A 23,546-nucleotide genomic window follows, 5' to 3' on the forward strand; every position below is an offset into this window, starting at 1 on the left:
TTCAGGCGTTTGGAAATTGCTCCCAAGGATGAACCAGATTTGTGCAGGTCTACAATTTTTTTTCTGAGGTCTTGGCTGATATCTTTTGATTTTCCCATGGTGTCAAGCAAAGAGGCACTGAGTTTGAAGGTAGGCCTTGAAATACATCCACAGGTCCACCTCCAATTGACTCAGGCTAATTGAAATCATTTATCAGAAGCTTCTAAAGCCATGAAATTATTTTCCAAGCTGTTTAAAGGCACAGTCAACTTAGTGTATGTAAACTTCTGACCCACTGGAATTGTGATTAAGTGAAATAATCTGTCTGTAAACAATTGTTGGAAAAATTACTTGTCCTAACTGACTTACCAAAACTATAGTTTGCTAACAAGACATTTGTGGAGTGGTTGAAAAACGAGTTTTAATGACTCCAACTTAAGTGTATGTAAACTTCCGACTTCAACTGTACATCAAGAGAACAACTGAAGCATTTGCATCTACAAGTTTACTTATTCTGTGTAGCTCTGCCTCTGCCATGTAAATATATTAATGTCATTCTGTTTGTGAATGTGTGTCACGATGACACTATCATAAACTGTCCTGTTTTGGTCTGCAAAAGATTAAAACTGCATTATAATAAAGAATTCCAGATCTGCAACCACACAGTAGGCTACCTTCAGAGAACTCAGTTCCGCTCTAACAAATCTAGACATATTATATACTCAGAAACAACATATTACGGCAAATAAGTATTTCAGATGTAGTGGTTTTATTCATTGGGCCCCTGTTTATGCCCCACATAGGTGCAGTGCTGAGCCTGTGGCTGAACAGATTGCTCTGTCAGAGGCTCATCACTCAGGAGTGAGATCACAGGGTCCTTCACGCCCGCTGCCTCGAAGTACTAGCACACTGGAATTACTGGGTGAAGAGGCACCAAACAGCTGGAATGACTGTGTTCCTATCCTTAATGCTGGGAAATGGATTAGAATAGAATTGGTAATGAAGCCCAGATGTATAATGTGCCCCATCCAATAGCCAGAAAACACAGGCAAAGATGTGGACAAAATGCTGTGCCATTAGACTGGGCATTAATTGTCATCAACTCTAAATGTGTAATTAATTGTGCTAGACACTACTATAATATAATGGAAATGTACACTACTTGTCAAATAAAAAACATGTAATCTCCCTTCCCCCTCTTTACATAAAGCATGCATGCCTGCAGCATGGCGGGTTATGTGTTGTAATACAAACCTGCTGCTGAGACATGAGATTGAACAGCAGGGAATTGGCGTTACCTCCGGTCAGATGTGGTCAACTCAGCTTGGAGCGAGCAATCCTCTCGTTATCACTGCGTTAGTTGTTACGCGTTGACGGGGCATCATTCTCCCGACCTGTTCTCCTGCATTACCTGGCCCTTTGAGCCAAGCATACGCGCCTATCAGCTCTTTAGCGGGTCCTTGCACGCTCGACTTGAGAATAAGGTCGCGGCATTATTATTTCAAGGTTATTTCCTTCTCTTTAAGGCCTTTATATTCAGATCCTATGGGAGTTTTTATTTTCACGGCGTTGTTTTGGACCTTAAGTGGAGGTAAGGAAAATCAGGGTTTCATTTGTGAGGCTGCTGATCAGTCAATGTATGAGCGTATCCAGTGTTAGATAACCCTTACGTTAGCCGAATCCATAGCCTGCCTGTTCTAACAGCCTTTTTAGTTATAGCTTTGCTTGGGACATTAGCCAAAACGTGTGATTGCAGGCTATTGATTGCAGTTAAGCGGAATGTTTATGTTATTTAGAGAATGTTTCAATTTTTTATAATATAGCCTATAAATAAAACGGAGGGGATAATGGATTGTGCGACAATTAAACCAAGAGGAGAAAAGTATAAAAAGGTCAATTGGTAGAATATATCTTAGCTTTTAAGATTTAGGATAAAGATGGACTTGTTACATAATTTGTTTAGAGCGCACCTTATCCAGTCCGTCACAAAATCGGTCCGTTAGCTATACATTTTCAACCGGTATTGTGACTACATATTGATTGTTATTGAATACATGTGTATTGGAAATAGCCTTATGTAAGAATTACATCATAAATTAAGGGTATTTCTACATCACCCAACCTAAAAGGAAATGATGTTGTCGTGCAAGACGTGATGAAAGCAGGGCACGTACGCTCCTGTAACTGTTAAACCTATTAATAATGCGCGTTGTGTTACCACCATGTCCTGTTTGAATATGCAAACATTGACCCCATCACCATGGTTTGATGTGAGCAGTTTTGTATCGGTGTCAGGGCCTTTCAGGGAGTGTTTTGGGAGTAAAGATGTACCGATGTAATGTTGTGAGAAAGGGAGGGTAGGCTATACATGTATTATATAACAGTGTTGTATAAAAATATAACTGAGCTTAAGGGTAATGGTCTGTGTATAGTGAAATGGTTAGAGGCGTTACAATCACCAACGTGCATGTGTGTGTGTGTGAACATACAGACCCCAGTCTCCTTGCCAATTGCCTTGTGAATAAAGAGGGTGAAGGGAGGTCTGCCAAGCCAATCAACATGGGATTGCAGCTTTAAAGGACCTGTGTCCCAGTTTAGGAGGAAGCATAACACACTCTCTCCCACGCAACCTACAGCCCCTGTTGTTCGCACGTGCCTTTGAATTAAGGCCTACCATTCTCCATTATCAATAACCTTAATGTGATATGTCAGGGGATATGACTCAAAGTCGTTTAGCACTTGTGTAAAATTCATTGGATGCCATGTGAGGCTGTAAACTAATAACATGGACATTTCCACTTCCTTGTTGAGGGAAGATTATAAGATCCTGTCCTGCTAGCTGCTTGGCATGTGACTGTCTTGGCCTTAAAAATACACCCTGCTACTTTTAGGCCAAACAATTCAATTACTTTCCTTTTCTTTCCTGGCAGAGTTCAATCACCTCACTATGTATGTGTTTGTAATTTGATTTATTAGGATCCCCATTAGCCAACGCCAATGGCGACAGTTCGTCTTACTGGGGTCCGACACATAACGAAAAAGACATTACAGACATTACAATACTTTACAATTGACATACATTTAAAAACATGAACATGTAGTGTGTGTGTGCATCTATTAGTTCCACATACATGTCAGTACATACACACAACAAGTAGGTGACATGGGGGAGAGGCGTTGTGCGGGGAGGTGTTGCTTTAATAGTTTGTTGAAACCAGGTTTGCTGTCCACTTGCGCTTTGAGATGGAAGGGAGCTCCATGCACTCATGGCTCTGTATAATAAAAATCTAATCAAATCAAAGGTTTTTTGTCACATGCGCTGAATACAACAGGTGAACCTTACCGTGAAACGCTTACTTAACCAACAATGCAGTTTTAAGAAAAATAAGAGTTAAGAAAAATATTTACAAAATAAACTAAAGTAAAAAATAAAAGAGCAACAATAAATAACTATAAAGAGTCTATATACAGGGGGTACCGGTACCAAGTCAATGTGCGGGGGTACAGGTTAGTCAAGGTAATTTAGGTAATATGTACATGTAGGTAGGGGTAAAGTGACTATGCATAGATAATAGATAATACTGTTTTCTTGAATTTGTTCTGAAACCTGGGTACAGTGAAAAGACCCCTGGTGGCATGTCTGGTGGGGTACGTGTGTGTGTCAGTGCTGTGTGTAAGTTGACTATGCAAACAATATGGAATTTCCAACACATGAATGTTTCTTATAAAAAAAAGAAGCGATGCAGTCAGTCTCTCCTGAACTCTTAACCAAGAGAGACTGTCATGCATAGTATTAATATCAGCCCTCTGATTACAATGACGAGCAAGAAGTGCCGCTCTGTTCTGGACCAGCTGCTGCACATGACCATATGACTGGACAATAATAAAGATAAGATAAAACTAGAGCCTGCAGGACTTGCTTTGTGGGTGTGGTGTCCAAAGAAATCAGCACATTTCTTTATTACGGACAGATCTCTCCTCATCTTTACAACCATTTAATCTATATGTTTTGACCATGACAGTTTACAATCTAAGGTAATGCCAAGTAATTTAGTCTCCTCAACTTGTTCAAAAGCCACACCATTCATTACCAGATTCAGCTGAGGTCTAGAATTTAGGGAATGATTTGTACCAAATACAATGCTCTTTGTTTTAGAGATGTTCAGGACCAATTTATTACGGGCCACCAGGGGTCAAAGAAGATTACATTTCTTACGGTACGGGACACCCAAGTGCGCGCATGCCTTTTTTTAAATTCTACAAAAATGACAGGGCAGCCTACTCTGCTGACACTGACAAACAGATGTTGTCTGATCCATATAATCGTCCTACGAAAAGGGGAGACATAAATACAATATGACATCCATCTAACCTGGAGGAGGAAATTCTTCTCCAAAAACAAACAAAAGTGGCACTAAAACACAGATTGGAGTCTTTTCATTCTCATCTCTTTACAGCGGAAGCCATTTGCTTTCCAAACAGTTTTTCCGCGATTGTATTTTTCAATATTGCGATATGCCTGGCTGGGTCTCTCTGCTTTTCACTGACAGTCGCAACTCAACAATCATCTATTTGATATTTGCTGGGCGCGCTGCCCAAATTGCAGGACCTTCAGACTGTAGGCTATGCAATTTAAAACAATCCACAGCTTTCATTTAAGAATCTAATGATCCTCTGTGGCCAAATCATGTTTTCTGGTGTAGTAGCCTATTTTGAATGATTTTTAATTCTGCATTGCTGATTGGGATATATCATTTTGGCTATTTAATTCAATTTACTTCAGGGAAAGCTTCCCCTAGCCTTATGGACACGCCGCCTATGCGCTTTAATGTGGCATAAAATCAACCAGTCATGATTTTTTCATATGATTGTCAAACAATCACTTAACAAAGGCACTCCTGTAGGCTACCCGCGCACATTCAGCATCCAAACCCCAACAGTGCACTGTGTACCTGCAATTTGATGATGGAAAGAGACTGTTACAAAACACCTACATATAGTGTAATGAAATTCTGCGATTGTCATTAGGCCTATACTTGTAGCCTGAACTGATGCATCCACTGTCGTCCACATGCATCTCTGTCTCGGCTACTCATCTCCGCCTTGAAAAATGTGTGTTCTCCTTAAACCCCAACCCAATTTGGAGCGAATACCACCCGGTTTCCAGTCAATTCACAAATTTTCTCATGCGGCTGACATGCAGTAATGTTAAATAATGGTGTAATAGCCTATCTTTTTTGGGGGCATGTTGTATTAATTGTGATAGGCTCACGTTTTACCAGTAGGCATACCCCCACTACCATGCCGGACCGCACCGCCTTACTTTTACCCCTGCTGGCCACCCATTCCAAATCTGACTTCAAGCCTTTAATGGTTTCAGTGACTTCATTAGCTGTGGTTGCTGACATGTATATGGTTGAATCATCAGCCTACATGGACACACATGCTTTGTTTAATGCCATTGGCAGGTCATTGGTAAAAATAGAAAAGAGTTGAGGGCCTACAGTGCTGCCCTGCGGTACACCATACATTACATGTTTGACATTAGAGAAGTGTCCATTAAAGAAAACCCTTTGAGTTCTATTAGATAGATAGCTGAATCCACAGTATGGCAGAGGTGGAATAGCCATAACACATACATGTTTTCAACAACAGGTTATCGTCAATAATACAATATATATACAAAGTATGTGGACACCCCTTCAAATGAGTGGATTCAGCTATTTCAGCCACGCCTGTTGCTGACAGGTGTTTAAAATCGAGCACACAGCCATGCAATATCCATAGACAAATATTGTCAGTAGAATGGCCTTACTGAAGAATTCAGTGACGTTCGACGTGGCACCGTCATAGGATGCCACCTTTCCAACAATTCAGTTAGTCAGATTTATGCCGTGCTAGAGCTGCCCCGGTCAACTGTAAGTGCTGTTATTGTGAAGTGGGAATGTCTAGGAGCCACAACGGCACAAGCGTGAAGTGGTAAGCCACACAAGCTCACAGAATGGGACCGCCGAGTGCAGAAGCGCGCAGCCCGTAAAATTGTCTGTCCTCGATTGCAACACTCACTACTGAGTTCCAAACTGCCCCAATGCATAGTGCCAACTGTAAAGTTTGGTGGAGGAGGAATAATGGAATATTTCATGGTTCAGGCTAGGCCCCTTAGTTCCAGTGAAGGGAAATCTTAACACTACAGCATACAATGACATTCTAGACGATTCTGTGATTCCAACCTTGTGGCAACAGTTTGGGGAAAGCCCTTTCCTGTTTCAGCATGACAATGCCCCAGTGCACAAAGCGAGGTCCAACAGAAATGCTTTGTCGAGATCGGTATGGAAGAACTTGATTGGCCTGCACAGAGCCCTGATCTCAACGCCATCGAACAACTTTGGGATGAATTGGAACACCGACTGCTAGCCAGGCCTAATTGCCCAACATCAGTGCCCAACCTCACTAATGCTCTTGTGGCTGAATGGAAGCAAGTGCTCGCAGCAATGTTCCAACATCTAGTGGAAAGCCTTCCCAGAAGAGTGGAGGCGGTTATAGCAACAAAGGGGGTACCAACTCCATATTAATGCCCATGATTTTGTAATGTGCTGTTCGACGAGCAGGTGTCCACATACTCAAAGGCTTCACTGAAATCTAACATTACGCCTCCCACAAGCTTGTTATTATCAGTTTCTTTCAACCAATCATCAGTCATTTGTGTTAGTGCAGTACATGTTTGGTGCCCTTTCTAAGAATTCTGAAAGTCTGTTGTTAATTTCTTTACAGAGAAATAGCATTGTGTTTGGCCAAGCACAATTTCTTCCAACAGTTTGCTAAGAGCTGGCAGCACAACCTGGTCTCAGAGCATTTCGTATTATTCTGTATGTAAATCAGTGACACTCCATTTAGTATGATATGTTACATTTCGTATGCTATGTATTAACTTGTGTATGTCCATCTCCCATTTCGTATGATATGTTATGAATTACAATTTGTATTATATGTTACGAATTCACAAAACGTACAATATGTTATGAATTATCAAAACTAACAATATGTTACAACTTTGCAAAACATATGATATGTTACGAATTCTAGCTAGGTGGCTAACATTATCTAGCTGGCTAATGTTAGCTAGGTTAGGGTTCCGGTTAGGGTTAAGTTTAAGAGTTAGGTTAAAGGGTTAGGGGAAGGGTTAGGGAAAGGGTTAGCTAAAAGGGTTAAGATTAGTGCTAGGGTTAGGGGAAGGGTTAGCTAAAATGCTAAGTAGTTGCAAAGTAGCTAAAAAGTGGTAGAGTATTTGCTAATTAGCTAAATTGCTAAAGTTGTAGATGATGAGATTTGAACTCAAAACCAACCAACCTTATTTATTTTTAATGATTCATTTTTTTGAACGTTTTACCCCATTTTCTCCCCAACTGGTAGTTATAGCCTTCACTGCAACTCCTGTATTGACTCGGGAGAGGCAAAGGTCGAGAGCCATGCGTCCCCCGAGACACAACCCTGCCAAGCCGCACTGCTTCTTGACACACTGCTCACTTAACATGGAAGCCAGCCGCACCAATGTGTCAGAGGAAACACCGTACAACTGGCGACCGTGTCAGTGGGCGCTGGTCCAATTGTGCGGCGCCTCATGGGTTTCCTGGTCGCGGCCAGCTGTGACACAGCCCGGAATTGAACCTGGATCTGTAGTGACGCCTCAAGCACTGCAATGCAGTGCCTTAGAACGCTGCGCCCCTTGGGAGGCCTCATGAACCTTATTTCTAAGGCTACATATATTAATATGGGCTAATATCAGCCCTTTCCTGGGTAGCTTATCAGAGATAAACATAATATGTAAAAGAGCAAACAAAGCAAGAGAAAAAAACTAACATTCAGCAGACACAATATACAATTATTTGGAAAGACTGCATTTGTATCTCCCTCTCTACTCTCTCTCTCTCTCTCTCTAGTGGGATGCCTGCCTCTATCCTCCTCTCTACAGGTTGGAAAGGTCAGAGACAAAACATTTGTGTTATCTCTATGATGTTTATTTTGAGTGTATTATAACACTGCTAAAATATTGTGTGTAATTGATATTGACATCGTAATTGTTAATTTGTGTGTGTGTGTGTGTGTGTGTGTGTGTGTGTGTGTGTGTGTGTGTGTGTGTGTGTGTGTGTGTGTGTGTGCCCTCAGGTTGCTGACTGTATTCAGGACTCCCTGAATAGTAATGGCGGTGTGCCACATCCTGGCTGTGACAAACAGAAAACTGGTGACAACTCCTATCTTATCTCTTATCTGACATAACCTCCTTCAGCTGCACAAATTCACTAGACCACACAGTGCACTTATTCTATATTCCCTATGTAATTGTAATGCGTCAAAATTGAGATTGAATTTATCATGACAATGGAATCATGCCACTGATTACTGTACGTGAGGAATACCCTTTATTTCATCTTTCCACATTTGACTATAATGCTGTTCATTATTTCATCAATATAATCAATCTTCCATTACAAATAGTCATGGCAACACCTGTAACTGAGGCAGATAGGTATGATTATGTCTAGTCTGATAAGATGGACATGGTCAGTGTTGAGCAACCAGTGTTGTGTTGTGTTGTGCAGATGATGCTGTCCACAGGCACCAGGGTCTCCTGAGGGAGCTGCAGGAGCTGGCCCAGGAGGGTAAGTCTGACTACAGTTATTAGCTAATACTTTACTACTGAAGTACCCAGGGACAGACTGGGATCAGAAATGAGTCTGGGTATTTCTAACACACCTGTCCATTTTTTTCTTTGAATTATAATTTGGCGCAAAACCCCCAAATTAGAAAGGCCCATTGGGCTTCAAATGGATCGGCACTTCTGGGCTACTTCCATCTCTGGAAGTAGACCTGCCAATGGTGTCATCATCACAGTAATATGGAATATCAAAACATACTGACTTATTGAGAGAAACAGTCTAATTGCTGCAATATCTTTGCTATGCTATGTTGGTTTCAGAGTCAGGTAATTATACATGGAAATCACATGGAAATCAAGATAAAAATCTTCCTAAACATGTTTTGTTGAACTTGCTGTAATATGCTTTAAATTGTACAGTAACTAACCACCTAAATGTATTTTATTCTTACAGAAAGGGAAAGAGAGAGAGAGTATGGGAGGGAGAAAGAGCGAAATGAGGAGAACCAGGCTGAGGGAGAGAGGGACAGAGAGAGGAGGGAGGAGGAGGAGCAGAATGATGACCAGAAGGAGACTGAGAAAGAAGAACTGAGAGAGAAAGAGATGAAGGCAGAAGGGGTAGAGGAGGAGGAGGAGAAGGTGGAGATTAAGGACAGAACGAATGGGGAGATGAGAGAAGAGCCCAGACTGGAGGAGAAAAGGGGGGATGAGGAAGAGAACGTGAAAGAGCTGGAGGAGCTCTTCTCAAAGGAGCAGAGGAAGATAGGAGAGGAGGAAAAAGAGGACAGGGAGCTCGAGGAGCTGCTCAAGGAGCTGAAGAAGAAAAGGTACGAGTCGGTGAAGGAGAAAGAGCTCCAGAGAGGGTCAGAAGCAGAGGAGGAGAGGAAGAAGGAGGAGGAGCCGAAAAAGGGAGAGAGAGAGCGGCTGGAAATTCTTGAGATTGAAGAGAGGAAACGCAGCAAGGAGAGGAACAACAACGAGGTGGAGCTGCTGGTGGAGAAAGAGAAGGTGGAGCGGGAGCTCAAGGAGCTGCTGGAGGAACAGGACAGCAAGAAGAACGTGGAGAAGGAGAAAGAGAGGGAGGAAAAACAGGAGGAACTAGCGGAGCTCCTCAAAAAGATGAAACGTGTGCAAGAGGAGGAGGAGGAGAGAGAAGAGGAGGAGAAAAGACAAACTGCCAGGGATGAGGCGAAGGTGGACAACGAGAGCGAGAAGGAGGGAGAGATTCGCAAGGAATTGGAGAAGGTGAAAGCGGGAGAGAGTGAGAAGGAGGTTAAGGATCCTCAGCAGAAGAGAGTGATGGAGAAAGCGAGTGATGAGTCGACCCGTCAGTTTGAAAAGGAGAGGAACAGGGACGATGACGATGATGAAGAAGCAGATGAGGTTGAAAACAATGAGGATTGGGAAGAGGAAGAGGAGGATGAGGACAAAAAGGAGGATGTTGAGCAGGATGAAGGAGAAGTAAGTGGGCGAGAGTCAACAGGATTTAGCACAGCTGAGTTTGCTAAAGCTGATACTGTAATTGCTAATTGACTATGTCTCTGTGTGTGTGTGTGTGTGTGTGTGTGTGTGTGTGTGTGTGTGTGTGTGTGTGTGTGTGTGTGTGTGTGTGTGTGTGTGTGTGTGTGTGTGTGTGTGTGTGTGTGTTGTGTGTGGACCTAACACACTGTCTGACCTGTTCTGTGTGCCTACAGGAGCTTCTGGAGATTGAGGCAGAGCTGAGAAAAGTGGCTGCAGAGCTTCGGGAGCTTCACAGGGGTCGTTAAGTTCTAAATCACACACACACACACACACAACACAAGACAGACAGACAGATAACGACACATTGCAGCACTCTCTCTCATGCTATCACACACAGAAACACACACAACTAACATACTTAGAAACATGGTATAATCATAATGCTTTTGATGGGATGTACTTCTGTAAGTAGTTGCATTTTAGTACAAACATACAAGTACACTTCTCCCCATCCCTGCATTCAGAGATTAAAAGCTCTTTAGATGTGTCTTTCTGTGTGCTGCCATTATCAAAGATTGTTTAGTAGGCAAGATGTACAACCTTGCTCATGTAAAGCTATCGTTAGTCTACATCTCATGATACAAGGTCTTTAAGTGGGAAAGACATCTCATTTACGGTATGTCTCGTGTATATATTTTGTGCAATAATTTAAAATCTATGTGTGAGATTTGTTATGGTCATTGAGACTGTTAATATAAGCAATGTATCACTGTTATTTATAATATTGACATATTGATTTCTGTGATTGATTTCCATGTGTATATCAACAAAATGTGAGGATTGTGCTATCTGGCTAATGCACTGTTAATATCAGACTGTTAATTAAGAACTGGGGTGACACTCAGGGACAATCTCCATTGCATACTCCTCGCGTACTCTCCTCACGTCCTTCTCAAAACCCATTGGAGGAGAAGGTCAGAGGGGCGGGACGTCTGTCTTTCTCATCCAATGGGTTTTGAGAAGGTGATGAGGACGTGAGGAGTATGCAATTGAGATTTTCCCTCAGAAAGAGACGGCGTGTGACCACGGAAACCTCTTTAGTATTGATGTACAGTGTGTCATAACACAACCTAATGTTCTATAAAAAGATGAGCATGATTGTTCCTGAAGTTTTTTATTTTTGCAGTTTGGGTCACCAAGCTGGTCAAGAGTCATAGAAATCGAATGAATGGGAATGTCGGTTCTAGTAATGATATTTCTTTGGTCAGGGTGGCACCCCAGCTCTTCTCCCAACTTTGCACTCCTATCTTAACCAGCCAAGGAAGACTAGAGAGGGGAGCGACATCACTAAGACATCTCTAGTATGTGGTCCTAATAAACAATGACAGTTCTAAAACTTTGTTTTTAAGTTGGTAAGATATTTAATATTCACCGTCATCCTTTTTCATAAGTTTGTGATCTCCACTGTTACGCAGCCATGTTTGAATAAGAAATATTAGGAAACAGTTCCCCACATGTTAAATCAATATAAGCTGCATGGTTAATAACATGTGGAGTAATAACAATAACTGCAATACAAGAAGAAGAGGAATATTAAGACAACTTATTAAAACCTATAAAGCTATAAAAATGTACATATTAAAGCCAAATATATGATGATGATTTTCTGTAAATGTACTTTATTATGTAATTAAAATGCATCATAAATTGACTTTTAAATATAAACACTCCTTTTCTATCGAACATTGATTTACAATTATATGTAAATCCTATGTGGTTCGAGCCCTGAATGCTGTTTGGCTGACAGCCGTGGTATATCAGACCGTATACCACGGGTATGACAAAACTTTTATTTTTACTGCTCAAATTACGTTGGTAACCAGTTTATAATAGCAATAAGGCACCTCGGGGGGTTGTGGTGTATGGCCAATATACTAAGGGCTGTATCCAGGCACTTTGGGTTGCATCGTGCATAAGAACAGCCCTTAGCCATGGTATAATGGCCATATACCACACCCCCTCTGGCCTTATTGCTTAATTATATAACACTGGTAACTGTTGGGACGCATATAAAACTAATATAAAACACATCAACACCATGTAAGGAATCAAACAGGCTACTCCCTACATGTTGTGAGATTTACTCAAGAATGTATACCATTTCAACATTAGAAATATATTTACCAAATGTATTTCATCAGAAAGAGGTTGTGGATTGTTAGTGGGATGTAAAGGACAAATTAATGGAGGTCAACATTTGTAATTGTACTGGCCCAATCAGAGTCCGGCATCTGTGCCTGCTGTGTCTTATATGCTAAATGTCAATCAATAAAATCACAGTGTATGATATTTTTCAATCATTGTTACTTCTATAAGAGTAGTGGTTGGTTGTCTTCATTGACTGATCACAGTCTCTTATCTATTCATACAAAATTCTGACACCTACTCATTCAAGCGTTTTTCTTTATTCTTACTATTCTCTACATTGTATAATAATAGTGAAGACATCAAAACTATGAAATAACACATATGGAATCATGTAGTAACCAAAAAAGTGTTATATTTTAGATTCTTCAAAGTTCACCTACTCTGCGTCTCACAAAGACACAGCGGTTAGAACCAAAAATCTCAAATTTGGACTCATCAGACCAAAAGACAAATTTCCACCAGTCTAATGTCCATTGCTCGTGTTTCTTGGCCCAAGCAAGTCTCTTCTTATTATTGGTGTCCTTTAGTATTGGTTTCTTTGCAGTAATTCGACCATGAAGGCCTAATTCACGCAGTCTCTTCTGAACATTTGATGTTGAGATGTCTCTTTTACTTGAACTCTGTGAAGAATTTATTTGGGCTGCAATTTCTGAGGCTGGTAACTCTAATGAACTTATCCTCTGCAGCAGAGGTAACTCTGGATCTTACTTTTCTGTGGCGGTCCTCATGAGAGCCAGTTTCATCATAGCGCTTGATGGTTATTGCAACTTCACTTGAAGAAACTTTCAAAGTTCTTGAAATTTCCGTATTGACTGACCGTCATGTCTTAAAGTAATGATGGACTGTCATTTTCTATTTGCTTATTTGAGCTGTTCTTGCCATAATATGGACTTGGTCTTTTACCACATAGGGCCATCTTCTGTGTGTAACAGTGTAGGTTCCGTCCCTCTCTTCGCCCCAACCTGGGCTCGAACCAGGGACCCTTGCACACATCAACAACTGACACCCACGAAGCATCGTTACCCATCGCGCCACAAAAGCTGCGGCCCTTGCAACGCAAGGGGAACAACCACTTCAGGTCTCAGAGTGAGTGACGTCACCGATTGAAACGCTATTAGCGCGCACCACCGCTAACTAACTAGCCATTTCACATCGGTTACATGTGTACCACCCGTACCTTGTCACAACACAACTGATTGGCTCAAACGCATTAAGAAGGAAAGAAATTCCACAAATATACTTTTGACAAGGCACACCTGTTAATTGAAATGCATTCCAGGTGACTACCTCATGAAGCTAGTTGAGAGAATGCCAAGAGCGTGCAAAGCTGTCATCAAGGCAAAGGGTGGCTACTTTGAAGAATCTCAAATATAAAATATATTTTGATTTGTTTAACACTTTTTTGATTACTACATGATTCCATATGTGTTATTTCATAGTTTTGATGTCTTCACTAAAAAAGAAAGAACGAAAAACCCTTGAATGAGTAGGTGTGTCCAAACTTTTGACTGGTACTGTATGTGTCTGCAAGGAGAGGAGACTCAGACCCATATTATGAGATTTATTTAAAGGCAACCGTCATCAATTAGGTCTCCTACTTCCAGGGGCTTTCTGTATGTATCAGAAAAGATGAGCCGGGTCAGGGTCAAGAGTCAACGGTGAACCCAGGTCAGAGTTCAGAGGTCAGTCTGGGGTGCAGAGGGAGCAGGAGGACATGTTGCCTGGGGGACTTCCAGTTCCTGGTGGTCCAATACTGACTCAATGTGACTGAGGAGGGAGGAGAAGAACTGAGGCACTCCCTCATAGCCTGGAAGAGAGGGACGGAAATATGTGGTTGATGAGGGAGAGAGCTAGAAAGAGAACATGAAATTGAGTAAGAGTGAAAGTGTAACATGGAAGCAAATATAGCAGAATAAAGTGACTTTGATGACTGTAAGTCGTTCTGGATAAGAGTGTCTGTTAATGACAAATGGAAATGAAGGATGGCCCAGTGACCTGGGAAGATGTTAATGTCGATGATAGTGAGGGTGTGTGTGTTGATGTTGACGATGACGTCCACCCCGAACAGAGCCATGCCCAGCTCTGCCCTCAGCTCTCTTACTAGGGCCACCATGGCCTCACCACTGGGGGGAGGCAGCCTCGGCACCTTCTCATCCAGCTGAGACACAACACCACAGGACAGATGATCAGTTCATCTGTTCAGGGTCCCTTTTCACAATGTGTATCAGAGTAGGAGTGCTGATCTAGGATCAGGTCCCCCTGTTTATGTGATCTTATTCACTATGATCTTTAAAAAAAAAAGATCTTAGCTCAGTACTACTACTTTGAGACATATCATGAATACGGGCCCTGGATAGGACAAGACCTATTGCAGACAGTGGGTCAAGTAGAACAGGGAAAAATAGATTGAATTCAATTGTACAGGAATCAGTGCCAGTGAATCAAATTGAACAGAGTTGATTGTCAGAGTGGAGGTCGTACTAACTGCAGTGAGGTGGGAGCAGGACTCTGGCTTGGACACCTGGTGACTGTTGAAGAAGATCGTCTTCCTCTCTGGAGTCACAAAACACACCACAGACATTAGGAAGAAGTTTTATTGCAACAGATGATTAAAAACAGTATAAGCCTGAGAATGAGAAAGATCGAGAGAGGGAGAAGAAGAGGGAGAAAGAGGTGAGGGTGTGTCCACACTAACCATAGGGTCCAGGGGGGAAGTTCTTCAGCGAGGGCCTCTCCACAGTGAAGTGGTCCTCTCCCACCACAAACACCTTGTGCAGCACGGCACCGTGGTTGACGAAGCTCTGCAGCACACAGGGAGGGTGGGCCTCTGACAGACCAGCCATACTGAAGATCAGAGACATCTATGGTATGGAGAGAGAACAGGGACACTAAAGACTGAAGAACTAGAGGGAGAGCCATGGGCCACTAAACACCAATACACATCTATAGAGAGAGATCACAGTGTCAACAAAGCAGCAACATACTGAGCCACACAAAAAGGCAGATTTAAAAAAAAAAAATGATATATGGAATGTATGGGAAAATATGCAAAAAGACAATAGAAAGACAGACAGTCTCTTACGTCATGGGAACAGGATCCATGAGCCACCCTGGTTTTACAGACTAAGAAGAAGAGGAATAGTGAGGTGTGAGGAGACACAATACAACACGCGATCCTATGGGACAGTTTCACGGTCACAGGTTAAGCCTAGTCCTAGAATAAAAGTCACTTTCAACGGACAATCTTCATTGAACATGCTTCTTATTCCAAGACTAGGCTGAATCTGTGTCCGGGGAATCGGCCGTAAATGTCTTATAAATTAGATAAAAGGAGTTTGCCAAAAACTGAATCACCATTGCCTGGTGTGAAGCCTCTGTATACAATAAGATTAATTAGGCGTATGTTTATGTGTTTAGTTGTAGACAGTCCCTCACTGACTCAGAGGGAAGCTGAGGCCCTTGCTCTCCACGTCCTGCTGGATGACTGACAGGTCACTGGTGCTGATCTCCAGGTAGGGAGGGCTGCTGATTCGCCAGTCTACAGGGGGGCGGGATCAGGAAGAGCATAAGGAGAGAGAGCGCTTGGCTTGATAGATGTCTAGAGGAAGGACAGTGAGGCCACTGTACTGTACCTCTCAGGGAGTTCTGGAGCTGGCTCATAATCCGATAGGAGGCAAAGCGATCCAGTAGCTGGCTCATTGCTGGAAGGGGGTCCAGGAGAACAGTATGGGGATGGGTGGACACATAACCCTAAAACAAAAACATATACTTTAGTATGATAAAATATGATGTTGTTATCGCTGTTGTATCTAATTAAATGTGCCATTTTACCATACCTGGAAGTTGTCAAGGAGCTGTTGCGATTGGCTGTCGTACTCGGCCTTGACAATGACATCAGAGAGCTTGTGTACAATGACCGCAAAAGGTCCTTGAGACTCCAATGGCTGACTGAGATCTATCTGTATCCGAAGAGAAAAGGAAGTGTGAATGAAATATCCTCTGCCTCAGGCACAACTTGATGTGTAGACATTCAAATGTAATGCTATGACATGCACTTGTGAGGCAAAAGCTATAGTTCCCCTCTGTTTGAGAGGAGCTCCAAGCAGGTGACTGCAGGTGGCAGTGACAGAAATGACTGGCATGTCAGACATCTGAAACTGACAAGACAGAGTCAGAAACAGACAGGGAGAGAAGGAGGGGTAAGTGAGTGTGTTAGAAAGAGAGCGAGAGAGAGAGAGAGAGAGAGAGAAAGAGAGAGAGAGAGAGAGAGAGAAAGAGAGGGGTGGTAGGGTGAGAGAGAGAGAGGGGGGTGAGAGAGAGAGGGGGTAGGGTGAGAGAGAGAGAGAGAGAGAGAGAGAGAGAGAGAGAGAGAGAGAGAGAGAGAGAGAGAGGAGGGGGGGTAGGGTGAGAGAGATGATGATGGGAATTGGAGATATAGTTGGAATAATAAAAGTGCAAACAAGAAATGACAGAAGGAACTTAGACAAACAAAGGAATGACAGAAGGAACTTAGACAAACCAATACACTTTATTTGATGTATAAATGTGTGTGTCTATGTAACACAAATTAACATATAAACAAAACCAGAAATTGTTCAACTGGCATAACTTGTTACCCAGCTACACTATAAAGTAATTACTAATGTATTACTCACATGCCTACAGATTGTATTTTTACAACCTTATAATGACACTATTCTCATGTCTTCCATCACAAACCTGAGAACATAATGCAATGTAATGGAAATTGACTTACCTCAACCACCTCAACACTGTGGCTCCTGACCAGCGGGGATTCAATGTTGAATGAAAATGTTAGGTGACAATTTATGACAGTTACACGGAGGAGAACGCATATGAGTAAGGCTGCAGGAGAAGCTCCATTTTAGCCTACAGTAGTATTATGTTTGCAATATCATAAATTAAAAGTTTAAACTTACGCACAAAGCTCAGCAAAAGCAACCAGATTAATTTGTCTCCGTTTCTTATCACTCAGACAGAAACCTACCCTGCGCCTAGACATTTGGGCAGAGGAGCAATGCCTCTGCTGGTTGTGCAAAGGGTAGGCAATACTGATGACTTGGGGGCGTGTGAGAGAGAGAGAGAGAGAGAGAGAGAGAGAGAGAGAGAGAGAGAGAGAGAGAGACCTCTTCTTTACGAAATGGGAGTAGGCACAGGTTTTCATATACTGTAGGGCAGTGGTTCCCAAACTTTTTAGGAACTCAGTCAGCCTTCAATTTACTCTTGAAAGTTGTAATAGTAGAATCCACAAGGTGCAATTTCTAAATTAGGTTGTGCATCATCAGTTTTCCTCTTGTCATGTCAGTCATCGCAGACCTTAGAGCTATTTATAACTTGTAAGTAATGTCCAGATCAACTAGCCCATGTCAGCTAACGTTTTTTAGCCCATATATTTTGCTGTAATGTTTGAGTCACATGAATACACATTACACATGGCAAAATATATAGAATTGCAAGAAAATCTGCTTTAAAACTTCAAAATGTTCTCTGCACCCCATGACAAAACATGTAGAATGGCAAGAAATAAGCTTTAAACTTTTAAGCAAAAGAAACAAGAGGGGTGTGAACAGTTTGTGTCATGAACAGTGCTTGTGCACATATCAATAGACCTGGCGAACGCGCGCGCACGTGGAGGGGGGGGTTCCCCAATGCTGGAAGGGGGACCTAATATACATATTTTCTTATGATTTATTTTGCCAGTAGGCCTATATCCTTCCACAGACAACTTCCTTATTGCGATCAAATTATAACCAGCCTTACATTACCGTGAGCAACAATAGTACAATCGGTGGTTGGCCTTCAAAATAAAAGTTCCCAAATGAACCATGCAAACGGGTACAAATTGTGGAATCATGCCACAACTGGACTAGATAATGCTAAACAAAGTTGAAAAGTTATTATAGAAATTCAACAAAAGATAATAATTAGTTAATTTGTTGAAATCTGTTGAAATCGCAATATGGATGTAATAGACTTCAGAATTGCATTGGGGGCATACATACATTGCAATGTACAGCCTTACCTAAGGATCTTGGGCCCATGAAATGGGGTGTCAGCCTACTCAGTGACACTCACAGAACACAACTATGTAGAGTATACACAAATATTAGCATCATAGCTCTTATTGAATGAATTTAAAGGAAAATCCACCAAAAACCTATATTTTGGTATTTGTTTCATTGGTCTATTGTTGATATAGTCCCAAACTGTTTTCCATGTCAGCAATCAAGTTTTTAAGATATATCACTTTCAAAATTCAGAAACACAGCCGGTATGATGCATTGTGCATCTTATGATTCTGCGTTTTGCATCATATTGACTAGCATAGCTGTTCTGTGAGTGCCACTGAGTAGGCTGATGCCCCATTTCATGGACATAAGATCCATAGGTTAGGCTGTACATTGGAATGGAAGTATGACCCCAATGCAATTCTGAAGTCTAATATACCCACAGTGCGATTTCAACCAAATGTTACATTTTTGTCAAATTAACTCATTATTAACTTTTGTTGAATTTGTATAGCAACATTCCAACCTTGTTTAGCATTATAGTCCAATTGTGGCATGATTCTGCAATTGTTATCCGTTTGTTTTAGTTTCAATTCGGGACTTTTATTTTGAAGGCAACCCGCCGAGTCCACTATTGTTGCTCACGCTAATGTTGTTCACAACACACATGTGCCAACCTTCTCATGATTCATTGAAAAAAGAAAGAGAAAGTAAAACTCTGGGAAGCTCCACAAACATCTTTATCATCGTCTGCTCTCTATTGTAGAGTGATCTTCTTTTTTTTACCGCAACAGAAAAAAAACGGTGAATATCGTCCTATAAGGTTATTAGGCTACTGCAGAAACGGTAACAGGTATCTCGCCGAAAGTACACTTCTGGTGACCATCATTTGAAGCAAAGCAATGTCCCGTGGTTCGAATGCTGGATTTGACCGACACATCACGATTTTTTCACCTGAGGGCCGCCTCTATCAAGTCGGTGAGATATTTTGCTTCATTCGTCCAGTTTTGTTTCATGCAGCGGATGACCTAGGCTCGTCTAGCCTCTGTATAGCTGTCGTTCTGTAGCGTCTAAAATGTAATCCGACGATGAGCACCTCCATAGGCCATACGAGTAGTATGTTGTGATTATAAACATATAGTGGTTGTGTATTTCACATAGAATATGTCGGGGGTAAAAAGGAATGTTTTAAATGGGCTGTTCTTCTCTGTGGTAATAATATGTTCGTCAATAAAGCAATCTACCAATGTTTGAGACTTTCCCAAGAGCACCTTTAGACCTATAGTATTCCAAATCCCCTGTTTACCCCATGCAGCTTTTAAAAGTTAGCCTATATTTAAGAAGTATAATCTCATGTTCTCAGAGTATGCCTTCAAAGCCATCGCCCAGGGTGGGTTGACATCACTGGGCGTGCGGGGGACAGACTGTGCTGTGGTGGTCACACAGAAGAAAGTGCCGGTAAGATATTAGTTACATCTCCATGGTACCAGGAGCTTCTTTCTTAGTTGTCTTTGTCTTCATCCAAAGTAGAAAAAGAACGCCGATATCTGTCTTGAGACAAAGAGTCAGTCATGAACAGTGAAGCATGACAGAGTGGTGTCTCGAGTGTTCCTGCTGACAGGGCACACGCCATGCTTTTGTTAAGCTTGTCCAAGGAAAGCTGATATTGTGGAACCAACCCAATATTCCTAACAGCAATGAGGTGTCATCTACTATATGTATGTATATATGTGACCCTGTCATTATAACACAGGACAAGCTGCTGGATTCTGCCACTCTGACCAACATGTACCCACTTACCCCACGCATTGGATGTGTGATGACAGGACACAATGGTGTGTATAATGGCACAGATGACATCTCACATCACACACTCACACACACACACACACACACACACACACACACACACACACACACACACACACACACACACACACACACACATCCTTTTACCCTCTCTTCGTCTCCCCTTCAGCGGACAGTCGATCCCAGGTCCACAGGGCACGAGTGGAGGCCGCCGAGTGGAAGTACAAGTTTGGCTATGACATCACAGCAGACATGTTGTGTCGGAGAATGGCGGACATCTCCCAGGTCTACACACAGAACGCTGAGATGAGACCTCTGGGATGCTGTGAGTGGTGTAGTTTTGTCCTCCTGTCACTCTGTCTCTCTTTCCTCTTCTTCTCCATTGATTCACTACACTAGAATTCCAAATGGTAGCACATAGAGTGACTCTTTCCAAGTTGTTCTATGAAGGCACACTGGCTGATGGAGAGTGATGACGTAGTATTTACAGCTACATCATATATGATATGAGTTTTACCTTATGTCAAATTGATACATTTATATAAAAAAAATATAGAATTCTACAGTGTTCAGCAGTTATCAAACTATATACATTAACTAGGCACTACATATTAGTTCAGTAGTTATCCGTTTTGAGCAGTTTTATTAAGTAGTAGTTAATTGTATTATTAACAAATGACAAGAAAATCATATCAAAAGTAAAGTGAATATTGCATTTTAAAACGCAGATACTTATACTGAACAAAAATATAAACGCAACATGCAACAATTTTTACTATTTTACTGAGTTACAGTTCATATAAGGAAATCAGTCAATTTAAATAAATTCATTAGGCCCTAATCTATGGATTTCAGCAAGTCAATTGCACACTCCTTCAAAACTTGAGACATCTGTGGCATTGTGTTGTGTGACAAAACTGCACATTTTAGAGTGGCCTTTTATTGTCCCCAGCACAAGGTACACCTATGTAATGATCATACTGTTTAATTAGCTTCTTGATATGCCACATCTGTCAGGTGGATGGATTATCTTGGCAAATGAGAAATGCTCACTAACAGGGATGTAAACAAATTTGTGCACAACATTTTAGAGAAAAAAGCTTTTTGGAACATTTCTGGGATCTTTTGTTTCAGCTCATGAAACATGGGACCAACACTTTACATGTTGCGTTTATATTTTTGTTCGGTAGATCGAATATGTATCCAAATTGAATGAGTGATTTAGTGCAGTGAACAAAACAATGTGAATTTGTTTGCTGCACTCAGTTAACTGAAAATGTGCTTAGATTTTTGAAACATGAGCCATTTTGATGATCAGTTTAGATTTTTGTGCCTAGAGTTGTGAAAATGGCACCAAAGTGATTGAAAAAATGGTAAGTGCAGTAGGTGAGTCGTAACTCCCACACAGAGGACACCATAACCATCTCCTCCCCATGTCTCCAGGTATGATCTTTGTGGCCATAGACCCCCAGCTGGGTCCCGTGCTGTATAAGTGTGACCCGGCAGGCTACTTCTGTGGCTTCAGGGCCACTAGCGTAGGGGCCAAGCAGACAGAGGCTAACAGCTACCTGGAGAAGAAACTGAAGAAGAGGCCGGAGCTGTCATATGAGATGACTGTGGAGGTAGGGGGGTGGATGTACCTGGATACTCATGGAAACATCTGGCGAAAAGTGAAAGTCTGTACACTATTCAGTCTCTCTCTCTCTCTGTTGCTTTCCCTCTCCTGTAGTTGGCCATCTCCTGTCTCTCTTCTATTCTGTCCATGGACTTCAAGCCCAGTGAAATTGAAGTGGGTGTGGTGACTAAGGAAAGCCCCAAGTTCAGGTCCTATACTATCACAGTAACTGCATTTCGTCATCACTGTGTTTTTACATGCTCATATGGTAATGATCAAGGTTTTAGACGAGGGAACAACAGCCAAGTGATCAATATGCAATTCATCTATCCTTCTCTCTTTCTCTCTCCCCAAGCCTGTTTCTAACATCCACTCTCATCTTCTCGTCTTCCCCCTCACAGGACACTCTCTGAGACAGAGATCGACACCCACCTGGTGGCCATTGCTGAGCGGGAGTAGAGGTGCAGCCATCCACATACAGTAGATCAGGCTGACTAGCTAACAGACTAACCTAGTGGTTCAGTAATAGGACATTAATACTACTGCAGTAGATCTACTTCAGACTGCTGTTGCAGAAGGGCCCATCTTAAACAATACTAGGATATTTTTCTACTTTCCACCTATTTACATCTGCACAGGTTGATTTTCACCTTCAGTCTGCATATCTAAGCTCCTAGGACATACAGCCAGGCCGTAACTAGACTTCGGTTGTTGTTGGAATGGTTTGATCATGTGGATCGTTTCATCCATCCTATTTATTTTCTGTATCTCATTGAACCTCATTGTTTATGACCACTAAATGGGTTTTTGCTACCTGTGTCCAGAGCATTACTCATGTCATCTATCACCTGCTACAGAAACACTGTCTAACAGAATAAAACACATCAAGTAAAACAAAAGAACACTATTATCCCTTTTTTATTCTGATATGCTTAGATGTTTTCTGTAGAATCACAAAAGACACAGTAGTGCTTAACTTTTTGTATTTATTTGATTCGATACATGTAACTGGAGTCCTGGGTCCATATTCTCAACATGTCTTAGAGTAGGGGTGCTGGGGCCGTATCCACAAAGCGTCTCAGTAAAGGTCCTAGGAATGCTGTTAAACCGTGTTTTAACACAAAAAAACTCCCAGCTCAGAGTAGGTTTTAGGATGATGTTATTAAGACACTGCTCAGACAATCTCTGAGCCAGGACGACAATCTCTGAGCCAGGAGTAAAATCCGTTCATAAAAGTTTATCTCAGCTGGTAATCGCAACAGTTTGAGGTAGAGGTCGACCGATTAATCGGAATGGGCGATTAATTAGGGCCGATTTCAAGTTTTCATAACAATCGGAAATCGGTATTTTTGGACGCCGATTTGTTTAGTTTTTTAAGTTTTTTTTACAACTTTATTTAACTAGGCAAGTCAGTTCAGAACACATTCTTATTTTAAATGACGGCCTAGAAACGGTGGGTTAACTGCCTTGTTCAGGGGCAGAACGACAGATTTTTACCTTGTCAGCTCGGGGATTCAATCTTGCAACCTTACGGTTAACTAGTCCAACGCTCTAACCACCTGCTTTACATTGCACTCCACAAGGAGCACGCCTGTTACGCGAATGCAGTAAGAAGCCAAGGTAAGTTGCTAGCTAGCATTAAACTTATCTTATAAAAAACAATCAATCAATCATAATCACTAGTTAACTACACATGGTTGATGATATTACTAGTTTATCTAGCCTGTCCTGCGTTGCATATAATCACTTAGGTACACGTTGCTCCAACCATAAACATCAATGCCTTTCTTAA

At 41.7% G+C, this 23,546-nt stretch overlaps 3 protein-coding genes across 5 annotated transcripts; 2 read left to right on the plus strand and 1 right to left on the minus strand.

The window, feature by feature from the left end:
• Nucleotides 1–1,192: 1,192 nt before the first annotated feature.
• Nucleotides 1,193–12,468, plus strand: LOC106580836 (golgin subfamily A member 6-like protein 22). Its single transcript, XM_014162312.2, has 6 exons — nt 1,193–1,570; nt 7,917–7,957; nt 8,143–8,218; nt 8,577–8,636; nt 9,087–10,093; nt 10,327–12,468. The coding sequence occupies exons 1-6, from the start codon at nt 1,525–1,527 to the stop codon at nt 10,396–10,398; spliced, it is 1,302 nt and encodes a 433-aa protein (XP_014017787.1). The 5' UTR covers nt 1,193–1,524; the 3' UTR covers nt 10,399–12,468.
• A 1,224-nt stretch (nt 12,469–13,692) lies between these two features.
• LOC106580902 (inositol-tetrakisphosphate 1-kinase) lies at nt 13,693–17,547 on the minus strand. 2 transcript variants are annotated; one of them, XM_014162436.2, is made up of 10 exons: nt 17,242–17,523; nt 17,058–17,082; nt 16,138–16,260; nt 15,934–16,051; nt 15,741–15,839; nt 15,384–15,424; nt 14,997–15,162; nt 14,787–14,854; nt 14,297–14,459; nt 13,697–14,108 (listed from the first exon to the last, which is right to left on the minus strand). In XM_014162436.2, exons 1-10 carry the CDS (start codon nt 17,484–17,486, stop codon nt 13,978–13,980), a joined length of 1,179 nt encoding a protein of 392 aa, XP_014017911.2. In that variant the 5' UTR covers nt 17,487–17,523; the 3' UTR covers nt 13,697–13,977. The 2 variants fall into 2 exon arrangements, with proteins under 2 accessions (XP_045559583.1, XP_014017911.2); XM_045703627.1 differs by having other exon boundaries at nt 13,693–14,459; nt 17,242–17,547.
• A 1,428-nt stretch (nt 17,548–18,975) lies between these two features.
• Nucleotides 18,976–22,653, plus strand: LOC106580837 (proteasome subunit alpha type-6). Of its 2 annotated transcripts, none has more exons than XM_014162314.2 (7): nt 18,976–19,308; nt 19,694–19,788; nt 20,084–20,165; nt 20,309–20,464; nt 21,583–21,761; nt 21,869–21,979; nt 22,156–22,653. In XM_014162314.2, the coding sequence occupies exons 1-7, from the start codon at nt 19,233–19,235 to the stop codon at nt 22,165–22,167; spliced, it is 711 nt and encodes a 236-aa protein (XP_014017789.1). In that variant the 5' UTR covers nt 18,976–19,232; the 3' UTR covers nt 22,168–22,653. The 2 variants fall into 2 exon arrangements, with proteins under 2 accessions (XP_014017789.1, XP_014017788.1); XM_014162313.2 differs by having other exon boundaries at nt 21,869–21,963.
• Nucleotides 22,654–23,546: the final 893 nt, after the last annotated feature.

This window comes from Salmo salar, chromosome ssa20 (assembly GCF_905237065.1).
Source record: "Salmo salar chromosome ssa20, Ssal_v3.1, whole genome shotgun sequence".
NCBI lineage: Eukaryota > Metazoa > Chordata > Actinopteri > Salmoniformes > Salmonidae > Salmo > Salmo salar.

What these genes read in the sequence shown, in the direction of transcription:
- LOC106580836 (XM_014162312.2), top strand. Translation starts at nt 1,525, where the DNA reads ATGGGAGTTTTTATTTTCACGGCGTTGTTTTGGACCTTAAGTGGAG. An exon ending in CCTCTCTACAGGTTGGAAAG is followed by an intron (nt 7,958 to 8,142) that starts GTCAGAGACAAA and finishes GTGTGCCCTCAG; the next exon opens with GTTGCTGACTGTATTCAGGA. An exon ending in GCAGGAGCTGGCCCAGGAGG is followed by an intron (nt 8,637 to 9,086) that starts GTAAGTCTGACT and finishes TTATTCTTACAG; the next exon opens with AAAGGGAAAGAGAGAGAGAG.
- LOC106580902 (XM_045703627.1), bottom strand. Translation starts at nt 17,486, where the DNA reads ATGAAAACCTGTGCCTACTCCCATTTCGTAAAGAAGAGGTCTCTCTCT. An exon ending in ACAGTGTTGAGGTGGTTGAG is followed by an intron (nt 16,261 to 17,057) that starts GTAAGTCAATTT and finishes CTTCGGATACAG; the next exon opens with ATAGATCTCAGTCAGCCATT. An exon ending in CCTGCTCCCACCTCACTGCA is followed by an intron (nt 14,460 to 14,786) that starts GTTAGTACGACC and finishes GTTGTGTCTCAG; the next exon opens with CTGGATGAGAAGGTGCCGAG.
- LOC106580837 (XM_014162313.2), top strand. Translation starts at nt 19,233, where the DNA reads ATGTCCCGTGGTTCGAATGCTGGATTTGACCGACACATCACGATTTTT. An exon ending in GATGAGACCTCTGGGATGCT is followed by an intron (nt 20,465 to 21,582) that starts GTGAGTGGTGTA and finishes CCATGTCTCCAG; the next exon opens with GTATGATCTTTGTGGCCATA. An exon ending in CATATGAGATGACTGTGGAG is followed by an intron (nt 21,762 to 21,868) that starts GTAGGGGGGTGG and finishes CCTCTCCTGTAG; the next exon opens with TTGGCCATCTCCTGTCTCTC.